Below are 24,731 nucleotides of genomic sequence, written 5' to 3' on the forward strand. Positions count from 1 at the left end.
TAGGAGTCACGCCATTCGCCTGCGTGCTGCACGCTCTGCTGTGAGTTACAAAAAAAATGTGATGTGCAGAAAAAAGATGAGCAATCTGAGTGTTGAGAGAGTATATTTCCGTCTTTCCTCTTCACTTCGTATTCCCAGGGATGGCTGGACTGGCTTCCGGTTGCAGAGGCTGTACTTTGTGTGGGTCTGCAGGGAGCTCCAGTCCTTCTACTGGTTTGCTGAGCTGCTGTGTGCTGTGCATCACAAGGTCAAGACAACGTCTGCATGCTGCTGTGAACACATTCTTTGAAACACGTGAAGCGTCCCGGTGCAGTGGTGCAGCACTGTCCCCTCTTGGTTCAAATCCAGACATGCAGCTGTGTGCGATTTGGATGTTCACCTCGTGTCTGTATTGGTTTAAAATAATCCGATGTACATGCTACTCCTATTGAGTTTAGTTGAACCCATAGAAAATCTCCAGCGGGTTTGAAGAAGGGCGTTTGCAGCTGAGATTTCTCAGACCTTCTGCCAGACGCTCATGTTTGTCGCTGCATCACATTTGAACAGGTCAAAGCAGCTGAAGGCTTTTCTATGAAGTGTTAAAGGTGCTGATTATAAAGGGGCTGAATCATATTCTTAATACTATAACAATCAGTAAAAACACGTTTTGTAGATGTTGGAAAACAGTTGTAGGATCAATAGTACTGAGGTAGTTTAAACTGGTCTGGTTATTGCAAGCAGCTGATAAATGTCCTATCTTAATAAATCCAGTATTCAAGGGGGTTGAACAATTTATCTTCCAGGTTTATGAATTGAAATGAATTATTTCCAGGAATTCCAGCCATCGCCCATCACATTACTGCAGTAGATCAAATTAATCAATCTACGAAAAACACCTCAGTGATTTCTATATTTGTGTGTTTGTCGTTTAGCTTTGGCAAGAAAACAGACCAGACTATTTCAATCTGAAACTGTATGTCAGTCAGACAGCCGACCTGCAGGTACGTGAAACAAGCACACACTCAAAAACAGTATATTTGAATGAAGATCTTCGACTAGGGGGCAGTGTATGCCAAATAATTGGATTAAAAAGTCACTGACCTTTTTGTGATATTTTCATATGCCATTGTGAAAGGATAAAAATAGCTACTCCTCATTAGTAAAAAATGATTTTTTTTTGTGGAAAAAATTTACGTATCAACAAATGTGATGAGTATTATTCAATTATTTTTTAAGCTTATATCTCCGACAGTCATTTTAAGTGTTTAGCGTTGTCAAGTGTCAGTTTCGGTTGCATATTTTGTTGATATTCAACCAATTTACTTCACTGATTTCTTCTTCAGTCCTTCGCATCTGCGTTACCTGGCTTTATATATATATATATATATATATATATATATATATATATATATATATATATATATATATATATATATATATATATATATATAACTACGTACATATAAAACTTAAATAAAACGTGTTTCTGATTCCAAGAATAGCTTTTTTGATTGGATTTGATTTTTGAATGAAAACCAACTTCCAAAGTTTTTGCTGCTGTTAAAACAAGATTGGGATGTTTTGTTGACATCTGCATTTCTTTCCAGAGCATGTCTGAGGAGAAGTACCGCCCACTCACCTCGAGGCTGCTGATTGGTCGACCCAGATGGAAGTTCCTTTTTGATGAGATTGGAAAGACCAATAAGCAGTGAGTGCAGCAGGACTGTGAAGATGCGAAGTGCGGCTCCAGCTTTAATACATCCATAAACTCTTTTCTCAATGCCTTTGGTTTCAGTAAACGGGTCGGGGTTTTCTGCTGCGGACCGAAGGGCATCTCCAGGACTCTCCACAGACTGTGTAACTCGCCCAGATCCTCCGAAACAACCTTTGAATTCAACAAGGAGTCCTTCAGCTGATCAAACATCAGCTGTTCTCTTCTCTGAATTCAGCCTTGATGGAAAGCAATTTTGATTGGATGGATTTTCTTACTTTTAAGGGCAAATGGTCTCAGTATGAAGTAAAACACCTAAATATCCTGGACTGACTTTGGGTACTTGAAATTTTGCAGTTTATGAATCTAAGAAAAAAGGTAAAAAAAAAAAAAGGACTTCAGTCCTCATGGACTAAATCTCATATGCATTCCTGTCTGTGGTCATGAAACACAAGCAGGACTGTTCCTGACTCTGCAGACCAGTGTGGCCTTTATTGATGATGCAGCTGTAAGGGGGGGTAAACCACACTCAGATAACCTGTTTCCCCAAACACACAACTATGAAGCAAATGCTTACAGAATTTAATGGAAATATTAAAAGGCCACAATAATTTTAATATTAAGAGGCGTTTTACACTATACCTCTGTCTGAGCTGAGAGGAGTGGATATTTCATCTGCTTTTAATAGTCTTTTGTCATTATTATGTTTTTACATCAAAGATCTGATTTTATACAAAAGACACATGCCATGCTTTGAGTCAGTATTTTAAGTTGTTTTTTAAAATTATTTATATTGTTGAAATGAGGGTCTCCTGCAGGGCTTTGTCAGGTTGCCACAGTGTTTGATTTTTTTTTTCTACATGTGTCCACGGAGTGTGACGGAAACAAATACATTTATTAAAAATGTAATCATATAGTATTTTTTAAGCTTACGAATTCAGTTATATTTAAATGTTTGAGTCAAATTTTTATAAGAACCAAGCCAAGTGTGACGTAAATGAGACTTTTTATTTATTATGATCTTGATTATTTGTATGCAGTGAGTGGAAACGTTTTTCTGATCCTGACAAAATAAATGCTGGGTTGTTCTACCTGATCAATACCAGCTGCTCTTTCTGATCTCCTCATACCTGAAAGGTTCCTATCAGTCATTTACTTTAAATTTGCTAGTTGAGAGGTTCTTTACGTTTGTGATTGACTCATCACAAAGCAATCATGCTCATACAAAGTCTTTGAAAGTAGGTAAATAATTAAAGATTAAATTAAATCTATTTTAATACAGAACAGAAGAACACAAAATCTTTCTAAATTTCAATCCACTAGGGGGCAGGGGGCGAATTTCTTTGGATGGTATCATAATTTATTGTTAATGTTTAAACCGTGTGTGCGTTTGATATGAATCCAAACTTAGTTCAACCTAGTTGGTAGCTCGGTCACTGGTATCTTTATTAAGCATTGTGAACCACGTGGACTCAACCACTCCTCGTTAGTATAGTGGTGAGTATCCCCGCCTGTCACGCGGGAGACCGGGGTTCGATTCCCCGACGGGGAGAGTCTCTTTTCTTCTTTTAAAGGTTCATCGGAGTCAGGCTCAACACTTTTTCAACATCCAGGGTGCGCCTTCCAAGAGCTGAACAGTGGTATAGGTTTCAGACACAAGCCGTCGTGTTGTCTATATCCTTCACATACAAGGAAAATCCGCGCTTTGGTGGATGGATACAACATCAGCTGAGACCGGATCTCGTTTTTTGCCCCCACCTGTTGGCGGACGGATACAACAAGATCCCGTTCGCTCTCTAGCAAAGACATAGTGGTGTGTACTCGTGATTTTTGCATTCCTTTTCATACTAAATAACACTCATATATCTCGGGGTACTGCTGTGTGCTGTACACGTGACTATCCTGAAGGACAAAAATCCCCAAAACTCATGACTGTGTGGGTTCTCTCATGAGGTAGGCCGCCATGAATGGTAATACTGTAGTGTACCGATAACAGGACAGACAGCTGTCTCCCATCAGAATTACTTATGATACAGTACTTAGAGTTTAAAAAAAAAAAATTCTAGCAAAAGATAAAATATATTGGGAAATATAACACAAAAAAAATCCAAGTGACACTAAATATTTTACAAATATTTCTGCAATTAATTTACTTCGCATCAAATGGGATGAATATAATTCAGTTGATTTTTTTAATCTTATTTCTCCACCAGTCTGTTTCAGTTTCAGCTCAAACAACCAATTTGCCATCAGCAAATTGTGTTAATGTAAAGTAAACATCTAAATATTCCGGACTGACTTTTGGTCCTTGAAGTTCTGCAGCCTATGAATCTGTAAGTAAGCAGGTCAAAAAAACAAAATCTCATGTCTGTGTTCATGAAGCGATTGCTCCACTCTATGGACCAGTGTGACCTTCATCTTAACTTCGGCATCTGATCTAATAAAACTGGGTCCAACCACAGCGAAATAGAGCACAAAAAAAAAGACTTTTCCTTTTAAACACATATCTTTCACTCATCTGTTCATCTTTATTACAGGATATAATTAAGTAAATAATATTTTTGGCCAAATTTGATCATATTTGCTTCCTTTAAGTGCCCTTAACATTTTGTACATTTGGACATGGACGTATTTGTGCATCACAGAGTAGTCTGATAGGAAGACGAGCCTTCTTCTGAGCTGCTTTGCAGTAGAGGCTGTTTCTCTCCGTAGTTTGATGTTCTTCTCCTCCTCTTCCGGTTACGCCTCATTTTCCGTACTGCAAGAACAACCAGCGCAGAGATGATGGCTGAAATCAACGCCCCGAGGATCCCAGCTCCCAGGAGCCACTGCCAGATCTGCTGGGCCTGCTGGAGGTAGGGTGTCAGGACCTCCTGCATGAACCTCTGGCCTGTGGTGGAGATACATAAGACAGTTCAACAGATAGGAAAACACCTTGAATCTCATTGACTGGACGTATTTGCTGTTCTGCACTGACCAGGATCCAACAGGTAGGCATACTCAAATCCTAGCACCTTATCGGATAGAAAATAGTCCCCATTTCTGTAGAGGGGAAAGAAGGGCACCATGAAGTGAGCATCATTGTGTCCGATGGGGGCGTTGGTGCGAGGGTAGCTGCTCCGCAGAGGCTGGTGGGTCCGGAGCCAGCGCTCGAAAATGCTGTCGAATAAAAGGAAGAATTGGATTAATATAAAAGAATGGTTGATATTAAAGGAAAGGGAAGTGGTAGCATAATATGTAAAGATGGGAATGGACAAATGAAATATTAAGAGTTCCAAGAGTTGGACACAGGTATAAAGACATAAAAGAGGAACAAAACAGTCAGAGAAACATGCACCCCAAGATAAATGTGAACATTGCAGAGTGATAACATATCATTATGTAAATGCTTCATCATTCGTCATTAGCAGACACGTTCATATGCATCTTCACACCTGTCGATGAAAGCATGGTGCAGCAGGAATATGGGGTCGTTGGCTGATCCCTGCACGGAGGACATGGAGCCATTCATGAAGATGTGCAAAGAATTGTGCATGGTGCTCTGGCCTTGCACCGCCAGACCCGTCTCTGGACTGGCGAATCCTGCAGGACGGGGGAAAAACTAGATGAATTTATATGCACATATGAAGATTAGTGTATATTAGCCTAATATCTGTGTATGCATGTGTGTGTGTGTGTGTGTGTGTTTATACCCTCTATGGCATTTCTGAAACTCCCGTTGGAGAATCTGTCCATGCGTTCGGTCTCGTAATCGGTGAGGCCCAAGATGGACTCCACGTCAGCTGTTGTGGGGAGTCGTGTCACACGGTTTGGATCATGATTGCCGGGGTTACGCAACAGCGGACCCTCCCCGGTGGCGTTACACAACGCTTCTCGGCTGTTGTACTCCTCAGGCTGGCTGCAGATCACCTACACACAAGTACACACATCGAACTGGTTAGAAGGAATAATCATGTCATTTTTCAATGGTGTTGACTTGTCTTTTCTGCAGACTGGTTTGTGTTACTTGTTGTGTCAGGAACGCTCCTAACAGATTCTCCACATAAATCAGGAGTGGCTGCGTGAGCTGCATTTGCTGTGATTGCTAGAGATTGCAAATGGAAAACTGTTTCCAATAAATTTCTTTTGGATTTCTTCGGATGAAGACGCAAAACCAGTTTTAAAACTTGTTTTGTTGTTCAGAGAACAGATTTTCCATCGCTTTTGGGAAAGAGATCTTAGATAATAGACACAGAATACACACAACAGGAACACACAACTCCCATTCAGAGAAATAAATGAAATTCTAGACGTATTAGACATCTTCTTACCTTCCAAGAGGAGAAAACTGAAGCAGGGCTGATGAGGTTAGGATTAAACGGGCTGCGCCCACCCATCAGAGCATCTGTGCAGACCACACAGGACTGGGCGTCCCTCCAGTCCCAGTATGGAATGGTGAAGTTGAAATCTCCCGTCAGCTTCCTGATCTCATTCTCCCAGTGAAGCAGGTAGACACGGTGCCACGGCAAGAACGCAGCAGATTCGTGAGCAAAGTCAATATCTCTCCACACGTTCCCCGGTCCTCCCAAGAAGGCGTCCCGGGACACGTAGTAGTGCATCCACACGAACAGATCGTAGGTGTTGATGTCAGAGAACATGGGATTCTCACCGTTTTCCCCCATCTCCGCTCTTGTTGCCGTGGAGATCATGTAGTCAGGGCTGATGGTGTTCTTGGCCAGGTTGAGATAAGAGATGAACTTCTGCTGCTCGGCAGCTGACAGCGTCAGGATGTTCCTGCGTACAGATTCTCTGTATTCAGCACAGTTTGAACCCCAGTAACCAAACCTGCATTCTCCACAGTTGTAGCCTCCGTAGTTTCCAGCACAACGACACGTTCGGTTGAAGAAAGCCAAAGGCCACCGCTCTCTGTCGTCTATTCCGCTGAAGGGGTACTGGGGCCCGTGGGGCTCGTCTGACACTTCCACCTCAGTGCAAAAGCCACGACCTGACAGGGCACCACAGGCTGAGCCGTCGCCGTCCCACACGGGGCAACACTCTTTGGTCCGCAGTCCTTCAGAGTTGGCACAGGGGCGAGGGAATTGGCAGAAACACACCCCGGTGAGATGAAGCAGAACTATTGATGCGTAAAGGCTCCTCATGATGAAAAGCGAGAGCAACTCCAGTAGTTTTTTTACAGCAGGGGTGTGAACTCCTGCTGAAAAGCTGGACACATCAAAAACTTGTCCCCCACAAACTATCACCACTGAGGAGATGGTTCACTCCTTTGAATTCACCTCTAGTTTGAAAACTTGAAGATTACACAACGTTGATGGATTCTAAGCTACATTTAAAAGATAAAACTACACGCTCTTTAGACACCTATATATTTTCAATTGGTAAATTAATTAAAAAATACAGTTTGCAGCCTCTTGAAACCTGGTACCCCGCCGTGCTCCCATCCACCCCTCAACCGAACCTCCGTCCACCTCTCTCTCACACCCAGCCAACAGTCTCATGTTCGCTCGACTCATTTAGCTTTTTTGGGGGCAGTCCTCTGGCAAAGTGTGTGATCTCATTGTGATCTCAAGCATTCAACAAAGTACACACACACACACAGACACACACACACGCACACATACACAGACACATGCAATATCACATGTTTAAGATAATATTCCCATTCAGGCAAAGGTTGAGCAGCCAGAACAGTTTTATTAAAAATTATTAAAACATTTTATTCCAGGATTTGTTTCTATTAAAGGATATAAAATATAGAAAATGAGTTGAGAGGAAGTTCATGTTGAAGGCAGCATTTACAGTAACTGAATGAGGAAAACTGAACCAGTTTTTCTATGGAAAACTTTACAGTTAAAACTTTACAGTTAAAACTTTACAGTTAAAACTTTACAGTTATAACTTTACAGTTAAAACTTTAACTTTACAGTTTTTTTTATCAAGGCAAAGACACATATCCTGAACAGTGGATATGTCCAAATTCCTCCGGGATTAATAAAGTATATATCTATCTTATAACGGTGGAAATTATGACCAACTTTCCTCAGGTCAGCAAATGTTTAAGATCATATGTATTTAATTAATTATGTTTATGATTAAAATAGGATGGTAAGCATCTGATTAATACCACAAAATATTCTTTAAGAGTAAGACAGTTGTGCAAGTTAATTCAAATATAAATATCCTAAAGGTACATAAAGTATGTAAAGCATAATTAATTTTATAGTGTCACAGAGTACAGAGATTATAAAATGATATTTATTGTTTATTCTAAAATATAGCAGGAATTTATAAGAAGATGTAACTGGAGGGGACAAATTAACGGAGAATGCCACGAAATAAAGTAAAATTACATAGAAATATTAACATTAAGTCTGCTTAAATTATATTTGACTACTGTTGGTAGGAAAGTTCTTTATTTAATTATTGTATGAAGTTTTGTCAACGTTGTTTTTCCAAATGAGAGTCCACATCATGTGTGCGCAACATCCACCGTGACCGTCATATGTGAGACGCCGGATCCAAAAACGTGTGTAAAGGACGAGAAAGAGAGAGGAGATGTACAGTACAGGTCTGAGCGGCCATCTGCGCACAACCTCGGATCACAAGCCGGTCACATGCTGCCGCAGCCAGGCACGGGTTGCGGCTTATCCCGCCGGAGGGTCGCAGCGGAGCGCACAGGAATGCGCATCACATGACGGACCTGTCTGCGGGGCTGCGCGGCTTCCCTCCTCTCCTGCGGATTGAACGACAGACATGAGAAAGACAGACTTACAGAAGTTAATTCAGGTGACTGAAATAAAAGATTTCATATACGGCAGGTGCCCCCAACCAAAATAAAATAAATGCAAATATAAAAATGCCTGCTTAGGTCAACAACAGACACAAGAGGGCAGCATGACCTGATTATTAAAACTGACAAGGACTTCATGGCGACAGCGCCTTGTGTTTTCTTCCTAGTCGGTTTTGCAGTGGGGCGTGGGTGGGATGGGGTGAGATGGGTGGGGGTCAGGCCAGGTTACCCATTGACCTTAAGTGTATGGACTGTTTTTAATGGAAGCATCGTCATTCTGTGTTTGTGTGCTTAGCAAACTGAAAAAAATCCAGGAAAACATGTCAGTCCTGAGAAGTTGTGAACAGTTTACAAATTAATTTTTATATTTGCTTGTTTCAGGAGTAGCCGCTGCAAAATAGTTTCACAGCGCCCCCTAGAAAGATTCAATCTATTTTTGATAACTTTTGGTACACATGCATCAAGATCAATTTAAAAAAAATTATTTCTTCCAAGTGTAAAGAAAAATTAAATAGCCTCCATGTTAAACATCTGTTTTTACATTTTCACCACAGCGCCATCTGTTGACTACAGGAAATGATGTATTTTACACACTGCACACTCCACCTTCGGCGGAGCTAACAAACCCTGAAAGAATAAATTGTTTTGAAGCGAGGCTTCTTTAAAACCTTACCTTTTGGGAAGTTGTCTCGCAAGCAAATCTGAAATTATTTTCAGGATATTGTGTAGAACACTAATTCCACAGTGACCCCTAGAGGCAGCTCGAGGTACAACTATTAGATTTCGTAGGAATCGACTAAAACATTGTGAACCTTGTCTCAAACTCATCAATTACCGTTTTGACCTTAGAAGTTTCTTTCTTTACATATAGGTGTTGAACTTGCACAGATTTAGCCTGATGGAATTAAAATTTAAAAATAATAAGGATGTAAAATTATGAAAAACTTTTGTATATCTTGAAAGAAGTATTGATAACAAACCGATAACTATTGAGCTTTTACCAGAAAACAGGAATTTGGTGTCCGCTCTTCATGATCCAGACTTTCCACAGTGCTGATGTGAGTTCTGGTGTCAGGACCTTTTTTCTTGGACGATCCTTGTATCATCTGATTTACATTTAGTTTTCATTGTGTGGCCTTTACACCATAATCTATTGTTGAGTGTCCTGTAGTGCCACACATGCTGGACACAAAAAGTGACAATGCGATCCTTCGCACACAGTAAGATATACCCATTCAAAACTGCTTGCATCTTTTATTTTACTTATTTTTTCTTATTTTAGAAAGATTATTTGTTTAATTTTGTCATCTGCACATGGCAGATGAATCCTGATTTCTACAGCAGGGGAGACACATAATTGGTATCATTTTGCTGATAGATGATAATGAGCTTCTTAGTTCAAAACTTTGATTGAAAATCAGAAAACACGTTTTTCTCCAATCTTGAAAACAAGTTGAGTTTTCAGAGTTGCATAAGAAGCTCTTCCCCATAATAAACCAAACATGTCAGAAAAGACCCTGTAAGACATCATCAGGAGCTTCATCTCATTAAAACTTTCAGTCTATAAGAAAAATGATTTATTCAATTAAAATCTTCAATCAAACACTAACAGAAAATGAAGGGAATCAATCATCGCCACCCTTTTTAAGCAGATACTTTGACCTTTTAGGTATTTCATGGGATTTCTAGGCTAACATTCCCTTAATGCTGCATCATCCCCAGCCTGCGTGCCGTCACTGTCGGAGACACCATGACAGCCTGTCAACCTGTGCTGACAGTTAACATCAATACTGAGGCTGCTTTTAGTTAGTATGCATCCAGACTGTGGAACTGCCTGCTGGATGTTCTGAGACACAGTCGGTTTTTAAAGTGCATGAAATTGTTCTGCTTCTGGGAGCTGAATAAACACCACGCTATGTTCCGTTATATGGCCTGTATGCTAAAATGTGCATCCTTTGAAGAGTATGCATGTCTGATTTTGGTTCAATTTTCAATTGAATTAAGTATGTAGGAACTACTTTTGTCATTTGTTGCATCATGCCAGCGTTGGAGAAAAGATATGTTGAACAAAAAGGTCTCCTGACGGGTAAAAATTTATTTATATCCATTCTAGAGCTGTTGGGCATTTTAACCCATACATACCAGACTGGGTGTAAACATGTGATGATAATGAATTTGAGCAAAATGATAACGATTTTGTGGTTGAACTTGGATCACTTATAAAAACCAAACATCACCCAATCGCGTCTTCAGTAAAGAGGTTACATGACATAAAAACGGACGCTCCATCGGATGAATTTGTTTCTCTGTTGGCATCATGCTACTGCAGTTGTTGTTTTTTCTCTATTTGTCCTACTTAGAGTAGGAATATCACTGTCAAATGACAACTCTGTAAATCAGCTATGTGTCTATGGCAACCATGTGTATCCATTTTGAAATACCATTGAATAATTGATTCGCAGACTGTGACTGTGACTCTGTTGTGCTCTTGATTTGTGGAGGAGTCTTATAAAAAAGTGTCACACTGTGGATGTTTATATGCATGTGCTTCACACACCAGTTGTACACTTCATGCAGGTGCTTTTCATACGCCGTCCTTATAAAGTGTAATCTCATTTCCTTCTGACCATGGGACCTGTCGTGATTTGATGCACTCGACTGTTGCCCTTGCTCCCTGCTTAAAAGTGTCATTATCAGATTAGGCACATATGATGTGGTAAGTGGATGATTCTCATCTATCACACCTTCCTGTCCATTTCTCCACTATTCTCTCTATGTGCTCCGCTCTATTGTGTTTAAATATGAAGATCCATCATTCATTATCTATCACCTCCATCCAGACTCATCAACTATATCATTTGTGTGTTCCTGAGGAAATTCTTTTAAAAAAAAACTGTAGATGAGGATCCATTTTTTATGTTTAAATGGATTCTCTGATGGAAAACTTACTAATAAACCCATCAGATAAAGAGCAGATCCATCCAATAGTAATCCATAATATAATACATTATAAAATGTTATCACAAGATTTATGATTTCACACCAAATGTGACACGATCATCTACACATATGTCCCATCCAGGAAATGACTTTGTTTTTAGTCATTAATCAGTTTCAAGCCTATTCAATCGTTAACCGGTGCAGTAAATAGATAAGCACCTATTTCGAGCGAACCGTCTTTGAGGTGTAATGCATGACACAATGTGTAAATATGACATCTTTGCAGACAAATGAAAGTTCTATTTAATAGGTGTGTAAATTCATCAAAGGCAGTGGAATAAGATCGTTTAGAGCAGTGGAACATCAGTTAACAGTTGTTAAACACATCACAACTCACGCCGTGAGCTGAAGCGATGAGAAGCACTTTGTTGTTGGTTTGAATGAATGTTTATTTAAATTTTTTTTTTTTGGTAAACCTGAAAGGTGAAGAATAATTTGCGAGAATGTGTGAAAGTCGACTGGAAAGAGAATTCTTCTCAGACTATTTGCTTGTGTCAGAAAACAGAATTAATGAAAAGAGATGTAGAGGTCAGGGTTAGTGAGGATATCAATTCAACCGTGCGCAGGCGCGCACGCACGCGTGAGGGATTGAGTATTGTGTGTGTGTGTGTGTGTGTGTGTGTGTGTGTGTGTGTGTGTGTGTGTGTGTGTGTGTGTGTGTGTGTGTGTGTGCTCTTTTAATGGTCTGCTAATCCAAATGCATTTGGCTGGCAAATTAATCCAAGCCTCGTCGTTGCCGAGCTCTAAACCCCCTCCATCCATCCCGCTCCCCTCCCTGTCTCACCCAGTCTTGCTCTCGGGCTTCTCTCTATCAGTATCTATCTCCAGATGGTATCTTGGAGGTAGGTGTGATCGAGAGGGAGAGAGAGAGAGAGAGAAAGGCAGAGATGGAGAGGATGGATGACCTGTGACGCGAACGGAGCCTCTTTATTGGAGCGCATGGCGCGTCGGAGAGAGACAGAGAGAGCGAAAGATAGAGAGAGAGAGAGAGAGTGTGTGAGAGAGAGAGTGTGAGAGAGAGAGAGTGTGCCGGGGGTTTATTTGTTGCCATAGTGAAAAAGTAGATTACACACAGCGGAGCATGATGCCCTGATGGACGCGTAAGGGATGCTCCGAGAGCATTCACCTGCCCCGAAAGCAAAGGTATGCGACCCTTTTCCTCTTTTGGTTCTCGTCCGCGGAGGGAAATGTAGATGTAACGCGGTAAAGATAATGTTTCTCATACATTTCTCTCTCAACCATCCAAGTTCTCCCGGCAGTGGGGACGCATCTCAGAAGGAACAGCCTATATGGAACTCGAGAGGCGCTTCCTCGGATAACCTAATTTACGTAAGGGGAATAAAACCCAGTGCCATGGGATATTCGTTTTCTGCGTTCGACAAGCTACTCAGTTGCTGCTGATAGGGAGCAGATTTGTATTTGTCTCCCATCCTTCACGTTGTAAAATTTATGTAACGCCTGGTGCTGTAAAGTTGTTTTTGCTGTGAGACTGAGGCGCCTTTCCAAATTCATTCCCGAGTTGAGAAACGCACGGAGGGAGAGGTTTCCATCACACAAAGGCCTGGCCACGATAGGGTTTTTATTTGTGCTGCGATGACAAGCAGCAAATTTGTAATTAGTTTTTGTAAGTATTGATTAAAATCCATGTAAAAAAAAAAAGCAAACTTGAATTAAATTCCGTTACTCAAGACAAATAAGTTTGTTTTCATTCAAAAACTGAAATATTGATGTTTGTGGGGAAAAAAAGGAGAATGTCTTCCCTGGATTTACATTGATTTTCTATTTTTAATGATTTGGTATCTGCGGGTCCTTCGGTTGGATGCAGGCTCTATAGGTTAATGGCTCTCTTCTCCTGTGACTGTAATGAAACTTCAGATGTTATCGATCTTATCCACTGCATCGTTATCCTCGGCCCACGGTGTCACCTCTGATGTCATTTGATAAGAGCGAGGAGACAGCCCACCTCCATCATACTCAGACCAGGCCTGCTCCTCAAACGCAGTGGGATGTATTTGCAGTTTGCAGACTTTGTGTTAATATGATTGAAATAAAGATATCTAAGTGATAAATGTAACGTGAGCCCACAGGACTACAATTCCTGGACTGAAAGTATCCAGAGAGGAATGGACAGGAGAGAGGATTCCAAATGCATAGAGACAGAGAGATAAACACCAGTCAAACAAATCAATAAGCTATGATTGATCATAACACTGCTTATCCCTCCTTGTGTTCCTCTGTGTCACCTCTCCTGCAATGACTTGTAGCCTCCTCAACACAGCGACTCTTGCTCTACAATCTCTGGCGATATCAAATGATGATTGATCATGGGCATATCAATTAATTAGGAAATGATTTAGAGAGCAGGGCAGAGAAGGCTGCAAATAACCAACTCATATTCACTCAGTCACGCCGGCTGTACAGATGTTAAGCGGCTGGTTTGCCCCTCAAATACTGTCTGTTTTGACGGAGTGGGTCTTGTGTTGGGTTGAAAGTGGAACCACAAATTGATTTGGACACACAGTTTATAAAACCAGCTCTGCACATTAGCATAGCACTGTGTGTGTCTTTTCACTGTACTATCTTCCTTCAAGCATCTACTTGTGCATATCTTAAACTATACTGATGATTAGTTGGAGACATTTTGCTATTTGTTTGAATTAAAACAAACAGGGCTCTATCCATAACATTTTTACATTACTTTTCATTCTGAAGTTGAGTGGAGCCTTCATTTATGTTATAACGTTCACATTTACCTGGTGCCAATCCACATCTGTTCACATACTTGAGGCTTTGCATTGACTTTGATAGGAACACGCGTCCTGTTCAGCATGAAAGTGTCATTAATCTCATGCTCCTGTTGGTTGAATTAATATTTTTCTGTGCACACAAGAACTGTCTGATTCCTGATATCTTGTTTATTACAAATGTGTGTAATATCCGTATGTGTAATCATCCTTCCTTGGATGGAGCAGCGTGATGAGTCCAGTTAGTGCTAATCTGAAATTAAACATATTAAAAAAGGGAGATTTTATCAGCGATTAAAACTTAATTTGTTTTCAAATTCACTCTAAAAACGTAGTTTTTGAGTAATCTCTCAAAATGTCTCCAATGTTTTTAGTAAGTAGTTGAAACAAATGGACCAACTTCTGCAGAATAATTTAGTTGTAACCAGCCTGAGACAGTTAACGTCTTGTTTGAACTGAATCTGAATCCATACGTTTACAGATAAACTTTATAGATTATTTGCTCAATGCAAAACTATCCTAAACTGAAGTTGGACACAGCTATATAAGCACCTTGTTGCCTATCTGCATGTTGAGTGCTAAAATTTATTATTATAATGTCAATGCTAAATACAAGACAGTTACTTTTTTGCACTGGAAACTCAACTCAACTGGAAACTCAAACTGTTGGACATTTTCTGTCGATATTGGTAAACCGCAGACAGGCTGCAACTGTCGTTTCCTGTGAGAGATGACTTTTTTGTCTTCTTCTCGCTGCGTCAGGAAGGGAGACACAAAATGAAAGGACACGACAACAAAGCAAGGTAGATGTGGAAAAAAACAAAACATTCAAATGAATTACCCATTTGTTAGGGACACAACAGCCACAGAGGACACAGGAGGAGAGGAGATAAAATGAAAGAGAGGGCGACGGCCATAAATCCCCTTAAACCACCCATGAAGGCACCATAAAGTGCCCACCAACACCCTGAAACCCCCATATAACACCTGGATATAATTAGTTTGGGCATCTCTGTAATTAATCTACACATCCATGGGGGGAGAGGAGGGGGGGCTTCTTCTCCTGGAGTCTCCAAGAGTCTGGCTTTGCCACTGCCTTTATGATAGAGTTGGAAATATAGGTAGAAAATGAAAAAGCCTCTTAATGAAGATGTGCGATGTTCTCCTTGGAGACATGTGAGTAGGGGGGAAAGAGAGGGGCTGAGGGGAGGACGGAGGGCGGGATGAGAGGTGGAGGTGTTTTTTGGTGGTGGTGGTGGTGGTGGCGGTGGGGGGCTCAGGTGTGCGTGACTGGAAAACGGAGGGCGCGCAGGAGCCGCGCAGCGATCTGAGGCAGCGCCGGTGCGTTTGGCGTGGGACTGACACACGGTCGGTGGTTTTTTTGTGTGGTTTTTTTCTGGTGATAACTTGCAACCTAATTGTCAAGCGGGTGACGTCAGAGACATATAGGTTCCTATAAGGTAAGGCTATAGTGACATTTAGCAGAAATGCATCTTTAGAGGAATATCACCGCGATTTATCCAACAGTTTGATCCAGACGCGTCGCGTCAGAGTGATTCTGTCGCACTTCGTCACATCCTAGTCATAAAGATACGATGATTGATTGCAATTACATCAGAACTTAATATCCTTGACTATTATTCTCAGCTTGTGCCCAGAAAAAGCTTTAACCCAGTTAAAGAGAACAGCCAGTTGCATGGATGTAACTGAGACACATGCCAGTAAGACCGGAGACGGATCCACTAAACGCGGTTTTCGTCGGCGCATGCTGGAGCCATGTTCATTTCAGTCGGTGTCTCTGTCATGCTTTGCAGCATTCGCTCGTAAAAATAATTATATATGTACACATATATATTTATATATATAAAAAAATCTTCCGTGCGTTTAAGTCGGTGCAGAAAACCGCCTCTGCCGGGGCTGGAGACGCATGCGGCGCTGCGCAAATCGTCGTTGCCCCTTGGATCGGATTTCTCCTTGGAGAGACGGAGAGGCAGTTTGACCCGAAGCTGGTTCGAGTAAATCGGTGATGGATTCAAGAAAATATCGCAGCCATTAATTATCCCTTCCCTTATAGGGGGAGTGGAGTGTGTGTGGGGGTGTCAGCCCACCCCCACCTGGATCATCGCAGAGAGAAGTGATTTAAGGTCACGGCTTGTTTGGTTGAGTTATGCGGCCGTCGTTTCGTCACATTTTTGCCTGATGTGCTGCTGCAGCAGTAAAGTTATCCACAGCAGTATTTAACATCCTATTTACAGCAGCCCCCCCCCCCCTGGGTTATTTGATGCTTTTAGATTCTTTTTACTACATTAAACTGGATACTGTCAGGTAAGGTCATTCAGTGGAGTACCTAAATCATTTATTGAGACAAGTTTAACTACTGGACTGACTGACTGGGGGATGTTTGGGCTCCGGCAGTAGAGATTACACACCAGGGAAGATTATTTGACTTTTTATTTGCATTTCATAGCTTTAGGATGTCCTGTCTGAGGCCACACTGCAGGCAAAAGTAACCAGAATCTGTTTTTTCCCCCCTCATTTTGTTTCACAACACTTGGAACAGCAGAAATGATATGCAGCCGGATATTTTTTAAATGTGATTTAGCCCCCCCCCCCCCCCCCCCCCCCAACCGGATTCATATCTGATTCCTCCTGACGAGCAATGTGAATGGTCAGATTAGAATTCATGTGGGGCTTTCTCCCACTGAGCACGCTCGCTTCAGTGTTGTGTCAGCGATGGTGGATTAAGGCGAATGGGGTTGGGGGGTTGGGGGGGTAACAGCGAGACACCAGGCTGCAAATGTCACAAATAAGGCAGAAGATGTTCCAATCAGATCCTGCTTTTACCATTTGGCCCTCAGCTCAAAGAACCTGATGGACCGAATATACCTGCAATACTATTTCATTACTTTTGTTCGTCTGCTGGAATACCAATGAGATTTTCTGTTTCGTGTTTGGAAGTGTTTTGTTGTGAATCTGGGATGGTGGTAGGGATGCAGATCACACACAAAGATAGAAAAGCCAAGATTTGAGAAAAAAAAAAAGGTTTTTGTGCAACTCTCAACTGCAGTGTGAACTCAGTTCTTGACAGAAACAAGGTGGCGATTTATGATGACAGAAACCTTTTTGCAAAAAGGCTGAAAGTTGCTGTTTTGTGGGGCTCAGGTGCAAAAAAAATAATACCTCTGTCCACTCTGGGAACAAGAGGCACACACAGAGAAAAGCATTGTCACATGCCCACTCAGCAAAAGCCTTCTCCAAATAACCGGAGCTCGCCGAAATATATCGCAGCTTCCCCACTCCACAGAAAAAGCAGCATGACCCATTTTGGTTCCCAGCAAATCATTTTGATGGTACTTTATTCGCTCTGTGTTTCTGATGAACGCTCACGACCGTGAGTTTCCCTCTGTGACCGAAAAGGTGACGCGTCTCGTATTCACAGCCAGATGTGGATGTACTCCATTACGCAAAGATGTGCGCAGACTGTTTTTCTGCACGGCCTATTAAATTATATTGTCTGCTTATAGTGGATCACTGAGATGCTAATGTCAAAGGAAGAACTTTATCTTTCGAAATCATGCGGGTGAACGCACATCTTTTTCGCGTAGTGCGTTCAATATGATGTTTGAGTTCCTGTGTGTGCGAAAAATATGTGTGATGAGTAATTTCAATATGTCTTTGTCCTAAACCATGATTTAATAATACTTTCATTGCCCCTTATTTAACCGGTCACCAATGACTGCCAATGGAAAAAAAAAAAGTAACAGCAATCCATTTCCATGTATGTATTATTGTGTGCCATCTTTAACTACACACAATAATACACAACAATGTAGAGGAAATAATTTATTTGCATACCATACTTTGTTTTTTTTGATGAGGTGGATTAATTTCTTCCCTTTTTCAAAGTGCGCTAAACACTTTCAACACACTTAACCGTTTATCAGCACTGATGAAACTCCTTGAATTAAAGTAAGACAAAGGGAATGAGATTGTTTGTCTGCCTCTGATTATACGGTGTGTTCATGAAAGACGATTTAGAAGTTGTCCTTCTTTTCTAGTTTGGCTTGAGGATGTAAATGCCTAATGATGTGTGAGAGGTTTTGTTTAGGGGTGTGTGTGTGTGTGTGTGTGAGGATTTGATTTTCTTTGCCTTTCGGCTGCGGGTTGGGCGGAGGAAGAGTGTGATGAGAGACTCATTACCAGATCTTATTTAAGAGATCTGAAAATGCACACAAATATGTGTGGAAATTACATTATTATGAGGTAAAGATCGGATGGCAGAGGAAGAGGAAGAGGAAGAGGAGGTTGGGAGTTTTTTCTTTTTTTAGTTTGTTCATTATTGGAACAGCGGTCGGCCCTGTTGCCATCCTGACACTGCAATGTTAATTACATTCAGGGAGGCTCTCCGTCCCTTGATGCCATTTCTTTTTTATCAGTCTCTCCCTCATATTGTATTTCCTCTCTTATCTCCTCCTCTGTCTCAATCTCCCTCCTTCATACTTCCCCAATTATCTGTCCTGCCTCCACCTTTCCCTTCTCTCTCTTCTTCTCTATCCCTTCTTCCCTTGTCATTTCATCTGATGTGCTCCGTTTCCTCTTGCTTCCCCTGCGCCCCTCTCATCCTCTTTATATTTCACAACACTCCATCCATCCCGCCCTCCCTTCCTTCCGTCTCGGTCCCCTTCTCCCACTTAGCTAACCACCAACATCCCCATCCCTGACCTTGATCCTGTTTTGCATAAGCGGTGGATGTCCTCCTCTGCTGTCTAAACACTTCCGGCTCCCATGCTGTTTGTGGTCAATTAAACCTCCCCATTGTAGTAATGTCAACTATTTGTGCAGCTCTGAGGTTAAGAAAATTACGCAACATGTCCATTAATGTGGGGGGATGACTATTTAAAAGTTGACTCCGGGGTTTTAAACTGATGTCCCCCTCATTGGACTGACTGTTAAACACCAATACGTCAGAAGGCAAAATGTTTCCTGCATGTCTGTTTGAATAATCCACTTAGTGGTTTGACTTGCACACTTTTTTACAAAGGGGATTCCTCATTATTATCTAACCCATGTTTTTGCATGACATTAAAAGTATGCATTCAATAATTCATAATACAAGCTACATGAGAACGTCTACCTTTGTTTGCTGGAACTATCGGTGTTTCACGCTACCCCTGACTGACGATTTTTCTGGCTCGAGGATGCACGGTAGCGATTTAGATTGTAATGAGAACGATGCAGGGGGTCCCTATTTGGAGGGAACACCCAACGCTAGAGGTAAACTAATACAATTAAAGCAGCAGGAGAAGAGGTTACAGCGTTCCATTAGGTTAGAGTGGATGAGCCGGCACCTGAGGAATGACAAATGTGTCTCTGGAGAACTTCTGTTGGGTTCTTGTCATGACATCCAGGACCAAAACAAAAAGGAGGAAAATGAGACAACATTATGGGTTTTTTATTTATTTATTTATTTATTCTTTTTGTGACCCTGCTGGCGTTGCAGTTTTTGCATAAAACGTATCCGACCATCATCGGTTCCTCTCGGCCGCTGTGGGGTCGGATGTGACACCGAGTTTCGTGAAAACCATTCGATAATTACTCTTTATGCTGGCTGACAAACTGGTCATCGTGTTGGCTTCACCTGTTTCACCCGCATCTCCGTTCCAATTAAACCTCCAGCATGATGAGATTCGCATCTGGTGTGGAATGAACACACAAACACACACACACACACACAGAAAAATAGAGGGATGTGAACTGTAGACAGTGTGTGAGTGGAAAACAGGCTGCAGACGAAATAAAACCTCTGGACCTTGTGTCTATAAATCTGTTTAAAATAAAAACGCCGAGACGTTTTTTTTTCCTGTACCATTGAGGATAACAATAAGCTGCTCACATCTCCATCGAAGCTTGTTCAAGTGTGTCCATACAAGTAGAAGCATGGAAGGAATACATATGTGTGAAACTGTAATACTGTAATAGCAGTCATGTTTGTTTAATCCAGCAGCTTGTCTGCCCACGGGTTTATATGAATAATTCTGTCTGTCACCCACTACAGTGGAGACCATGTGTGATTTTTAAACTGGGACTTAGTCACCGTTTTCTTTTGAATTCCAGGTCGCGTTAATGCACCGATCCCCCGAAATGGCAGTGATGGTCCTGTGATGAAATCCCGTGGAAAGACGTCCCAGTCAGAAGAAAGGATTTCACTCAAATCGTCCATTTTTTAAAACCTTCTCGGCGCCGCGAGGTCTTGCCATGGCCAGGAAAAGGGTTTCTGCGATAGTAGGCTCCTGTGACGGCTCTAAGCAACAAATCTAAGAACAGCTTCCCCCTTTCTTTTTTGCAACGCCAACTGGATCAAGATGATTCTCTGTCTGCTCCTGATTCTGTCCATCTGGGTGGGACCCGATCGAGCCGACTCGGCCCAGTCCAACGAACGGCGAGTCGTTGCGCACATACCTGGTGACATCATCATCGGAGCGTTGTTCTCAGTCCATCACCAGCCTCCTGCCGACAAGGTTTGTGTTTTTGCGTGTCTGTAGTGTGGTTCACGTGTCACGTTAAGGTGGAATTCAGTATTTGATCCTGTCTCTGTAGCATCAGTCAGACTTTCCCCACTTGATTATGAATAATTACAAACTAGGAAAAGGGATTGTTTGATTAGGGCAGCCAATATTGGTCCAACATTGATGCCCCTTCATTTTACAAATTTTGCTCATCCAACCGGCACAAAAATTAAAATGAGTCTGAATAATTGAAGCTTCCATCAGTAATTGGACATTACACATTATTAAATTTTATTCCTCTACTTCTGTTTGGTGTGTTTAGGTGCACGAACGCAAATGTGGCGCGGTGCGAGAGCAGTACGGCATTCAGAGGGTGGAGGCCATGATGCACACCCTGGACCGCATCAACAGCGACCCCCACATCCTTCCTAACATCTCCCTGGGATGCGAGATCCGCGACTCCTGTTGGCACTCGGCCGTGGCTCTGGAGCAGAGCATCGAGTTCATCCGGGATTCGCTTGTCTCCTCCGATGAGGCCGAGGAATGGGGGGGCGGAGGTACCTGGGGAGGTGGGGGAGGAGGAGGAGGAGGAGGAGGAGGGGGTGGCACACCTGTGATGAAGTGCGCGGATCCCGCTGCCACTCCGATGCGGGGAAAGAAGCCTATCGTGGGTTTAATCGGACCGGGGTCCAGCTCGGTGGCCATCCAGGTCCAGAACCTCCTGCAGCTGTTCAACATACCCCAGATCGCCTACTCCGCCACCAGCATGGACCTCAGCGATAAGGTGCGTCCCCAGAGGACCCGCAAACTGATTTTCAGGTCGTTTAGATGCCGGCTCATGAATATTAGAGTCGATCAATTTGTTGAGAATGTATTACTCCTACTTTAACGTGACTTTAAATGAATTATTTAGGTTTCCTCTCACTCAGATGGATGTTGCAGATGCTCGGGGGATGACTCTCGTCATTGATTCCACTTGTCATTCCAGAGTCTTTATAAGTACTTCATGAGGGTGGTGCCTTCAGACGCCCAGCAAGCAAGAGCTATGGTGGACATTGTCAAGAGATACAACTGGAGCTACGTGTCTGCGATTCACACTGAAGGTAAAACCACCCACATGTTCTGTCCCTGACTATTAAACTCCTCCGCTGAGCCCAGAAATGGACACAAAGACTCCTTTTTCTCCTCCTGAAAATTGCCTCCGCCATCATTCTCCCGTGTCTGTGGCGTTGGCCACGTCTCATTACATTTATTAACTTCAGTCTTTTCCGCAGTGTTGCAAAATATTTTGAACAACAGAAGAGAGGAGTCAGTGAAAGGACAAGGCTGAAAGAGGAAGGTTAGGGATGTAACTGATGAGATTGGACAGAGCAAAGGTGTAGCAGTCAGTCGATTCTTTTCAAGAGATCGTTTTTCATCTGACTGAGGTGAATGTGATGCACAGGTGGATTCTACGCTGCCAAAAATAAGGAACGCAGACAGACGGGAAGCATAGCCAAGAGAAGATGGAGCGTAGTGAAACACAGAGAGACCTGGAGGAGGATGGTAGTCACAGAAGATAAAAGACGAGCGAAGGAACTGATGCGTGTTTGACACAGGCGCGGAAATGTACTTTACAAAGTCAGTCGCAGCGAAGATGGAAGTGAGTTGTGTCGGCGGGTTTGCCGCTGGGAGATGGTGTGACGGATACCGGAACTGGAGAGCAGCGCGGTAACTGTGTTTGCGCGTGTGTCCACCGAGAGAAGGCTTGTGGAACCCGAAAGTGTGTGTATGTGTGTGTGTGTGTGTGATAAAGATCAATACAGACAAACACACACACTTACACCGACACATGGAACACTCTAGCCCTGGCCTTACAGCAGCATTTGTATAGCATGTGCGAGTGTGTGTGCTCATACATATAGTGATTCCGCATGAACGTATTTGTGTGTGTGTTGCAGCAGCGGATGCTAAATGCGTGAGTTGTATTGTGCACATTTGGAAAACAGACTGCTTAAAAAACGGTGAGAATTTGTAGGTATAGCACATTAATCCTCAGTAACAACACTGATTGATGTTTGTTGAACCTTATGGAGTTATTATTTATTGCTTTTCCTCCGATGTCGAGGCGCTGTGACAAATCATAGTGATGTATGTTTGCGTTTAAAAGCACAGTTGCGTGAGTCTAATGGATGTACTGGGCTTGTCTTTCCTTAGACAGGCACGTTTGACCTTGGAAATGGTCTTTAAGGTTAGCCGCTGTCTGAAACACCAAGACCCAGAGAGGGAGGGTGGCAAAGAGAAGGAAAGAACTGCGAAAAGAAAGTGAGATAGAGGGAAAGGGAGAGATGGAGCGGTGGCAAAGGAATTAATTAAGAATTAAGAAAGTGGCGAGGATAGAGGTTGAGCGAGAGGGCGAGAGAGAGAGGAACAGAGAGAGGGAGGACCGGGAGGAGAAGGATGGAAAGGAGGAAATGAAGGGTTTATTGAGGAAAAGAGGAGAAAATTAGGGAGGGGGGGGAGAGAGAATGGGGTAAGCAATGGTAATCGTATCAGAAAACCTAGACAACAGCATAAGAGAGTAAAAGCGAGAGTGTCTGTGTGCGTGGAGTGCTTAGGATAGATAAGAGAAGCACACAGGAGCTGCAGATTCAGAGATAGATGGTGGTGGGAGACTCATTAATTCTCTGCAGTAACATTTTGCAACTGGAGGCAAGAGATGATAGCAACCGATATGCAAGAAAACTGAATAATACATGTAATATCATCACAGTAATTAAACTGAAGTAATGAAGTAATATTATTGGGAGGGTAACGCTGCGTGCGTGAGTTTCTCACGAGGGAGATATGGTTGGATTTTAATACCATTTCTTCTCCGGTGGGAGTAAGACGAAGTCTCCTGAGACGAGACCGAATCTTTCCAATTGTGGAAAGTGCAATTGGTAAAATTGATGCAAAATCCCGATGCTATTTCTGGGGACGTTCTTGAGCAAATTCTCAAGAGAAATTCTCTTATACTCAGGCTCATTCAGGACTTAACTTTATTTTGTCCAATGCTGATTAAAATGCATTTAATAAGATCAGACAACAGTACAGTATGTGTCCATCAGGTGTGTATCGCTGAAGCGATGCAGGGGGTGAAGGAGGGTGTCCTAGATTAGATCGGGTACTGGGTAACCGTTGGAGGATGGAAGCTGTGCAGAATGCCATCTGTCACATGAATTGCAGTTTTATCATTTTTATTGGCTCCTTTTAAAAATTTTCACATCATTATTTTGTTTCTGAGCTAAAGGCTAAAAAATTTCTTGACAGAAATGAGATAAATAGATAAATAGATTCAAAAGAGGAGCAGGAGCAGAAACACGACAGATGGAATGAAATCCTTCTCGGGCAACTTGGAGAGACCAAAACTAATCCTAATTTTTATCAAACATGGCTTCAGTTTTGGGTCCATTCTTCAGTGTGTATTTCGCTTTACTCTGAGTAACTCCCCCCTTCCTTCTTTTTCCAATCATTCTGTCCAGTTCTATTCAACTGAGTGGGTTTTATTGATGTGCTGTTTGACACGTGTCACGCCGACACTCGCAGACAGAAATTGATCAATCTCTCAATAAACCAAGATATCAGCCTTCCCCGCACCCCTTTCTCTTGACTCCAGCTCCCATTTCTTGCACCCGTTTGTTATTGGCTATCTTGACCAGTGATTCCCTGACCCTCCTCCACCTTCTTCTTTTTCCATCATTCTTTTTCCTTCTCCTTCTCTGTCCCTCCGGAGAATAACACGCCTTGTGGGTTCTGACATCCGTGGCCTTGTTGGGATCGAGTAAAATGAAGGTGGGATGAGGCCGGTGTGGAGAAAGGTGTAATGAATGGTGAAGAAGGGAACGAAATATCTGCTCATGGTTTTTACTGTCATCACTAGCAGAGTCGCCTGAGGTTGAAGATTCTAAGTGGGTCAGGGGCCATTTTTTTTGGTGGGTCTCCAATGAACCAGAACCCTGTTGTGTTTCAATGAGCCTAAATCA

At 42.3% G+C, this 24,731-nt stretch overlaps 3 protein-coding genes and 1 non-coding gene across 4 annotated transcripts in view; 3 read left to right on the forward strand and 1 right to left on the reverse strand.

Moving 5' to 3' along the window:
- LOC137596667 (NADPH oxidase 4) overlaps positions 1-2,801 on the forward strand; it is a 14,974-nt gene extending 12,173 nt beyond the window's left edge. Inside the window, exons 14-18 of the mRNA XM_068317364.1 lie at positions 1-40; positions 139-247; positions 912-980; positions 1,587-1,687; positions 1,775-2,801. The exon at positions 1-40 is cut by the window's left edge and continues 80 nt beyond it. Coding sequence (XP_068173465.1) covers positions 1-40; positions 139-247; positions 912-980; positions 1,587-1,687; positions 1,775-1,895 — 440 coding nt within the window. The 3' untranslated portion in view covers positions 1,896-2,801. The remainder of the gene's footprint in view (positions 41-138; positions 248-911; positions 981-1,586; positions 1,688-1,774) is intronic.
- Positions 2,802-3,170: 369 nt separating this feature from the next.
- Positions 3,171-3,242, forward strand: trnad-guc (transfer RNA aspartic acid (anticodon GUC)). Its single transcript has one exon. It is a non-coding gene; the product is annotated as a tRNA-Asp (tRNA).
- A 958-nt stretch (positions 3,243-4,200) lies between these two features.
- tyr (tyrosinase) lies at positions 4,201-7,158 on the reverse strand. The gene is made up of 5 exons (XM_068317280.1): positions 6,001-7,158; positions 5,383-5,599; positions 5,125-5,272; positions 4,668-4,849; positions 4,201-4,580 (listed from the first exon to the last, which is right to left on the reverse strand). The coding sequence occupies exons 1-5, from the start codon at positions 6,826-6,828 to the stop codon at positions 4,330-4,332; spliced, it is 1,626 nt and encodes a 541-aa protein (XP_068173381.1). The 5' UTR covers positions 6,829-7,158; the 3' UTR covers positions 4,201-4,329.
- A 13,425-nt stretch (positions 7,159-20,583) lies between these two features.
- The window catches only part of grm5b (glutamate receptor, metabotropic 5b), a 44,362-nt gene continuing 40,214 nt past the window's right edge, over positions 20,584-24,731 (forward strand). The window contains exons 1-3 of the mRNA XM_068317177.1: positions 20,584-20,739; positions 21,050-21,511; positions 21,716-21,830. Of these exons, the coding sequence (XP_068173278.1) occupies positions 20,584-20,739; positions 21,050-21,511; positions 21,716-21,830 (733 nt within the window). The remainder of the gene's footprint in view (positions 20,740-21,049; positions 21,512-21,715; positions 21,831-24,731) is intronic.

Source organism: Antennarius striatus, chromosome 6, assembly GCF_040054535.1.
Source record: "Antennarius striatus isolate MH-2024 chromosome 6, ASM4005453v1, whole genome shotgun sequence".
NCBI classification, from domain to species: Eukaryota; Metazoa; Chordata; class Actinopteri; order Lophiiformes; family Antennariidae; genus Antennarius; species Antennarius striatus.

What these genes read in the sequence shown, in the direction of transcription:
- tyr (XM_068317280.1), bottom strand. Translation starts at nt 6,828, where the DNA reads ATGAGGAGCCTTTACGCATCAATAGTTCTGCTTCATCTCACCGGGGTG. An exon ending in TTTCAGAAATGCCATAGAGG is followed by an intron (nt 5,273 to 5,382) that starts GTATAAACACAC and finishes CCCGTCCTGCAG; the next exon opens with GATTCGCCAGTCCAGAGACG. An exon ending in TGCCTACCTGTTGGATCCTG is followed by an intron (nt 4,581 to 4,667) that starts GTCAGTGCAGAA and finishes TCTCCACCACAG; the next exon opens with GCCAGAGGTTCATGCAGGAG.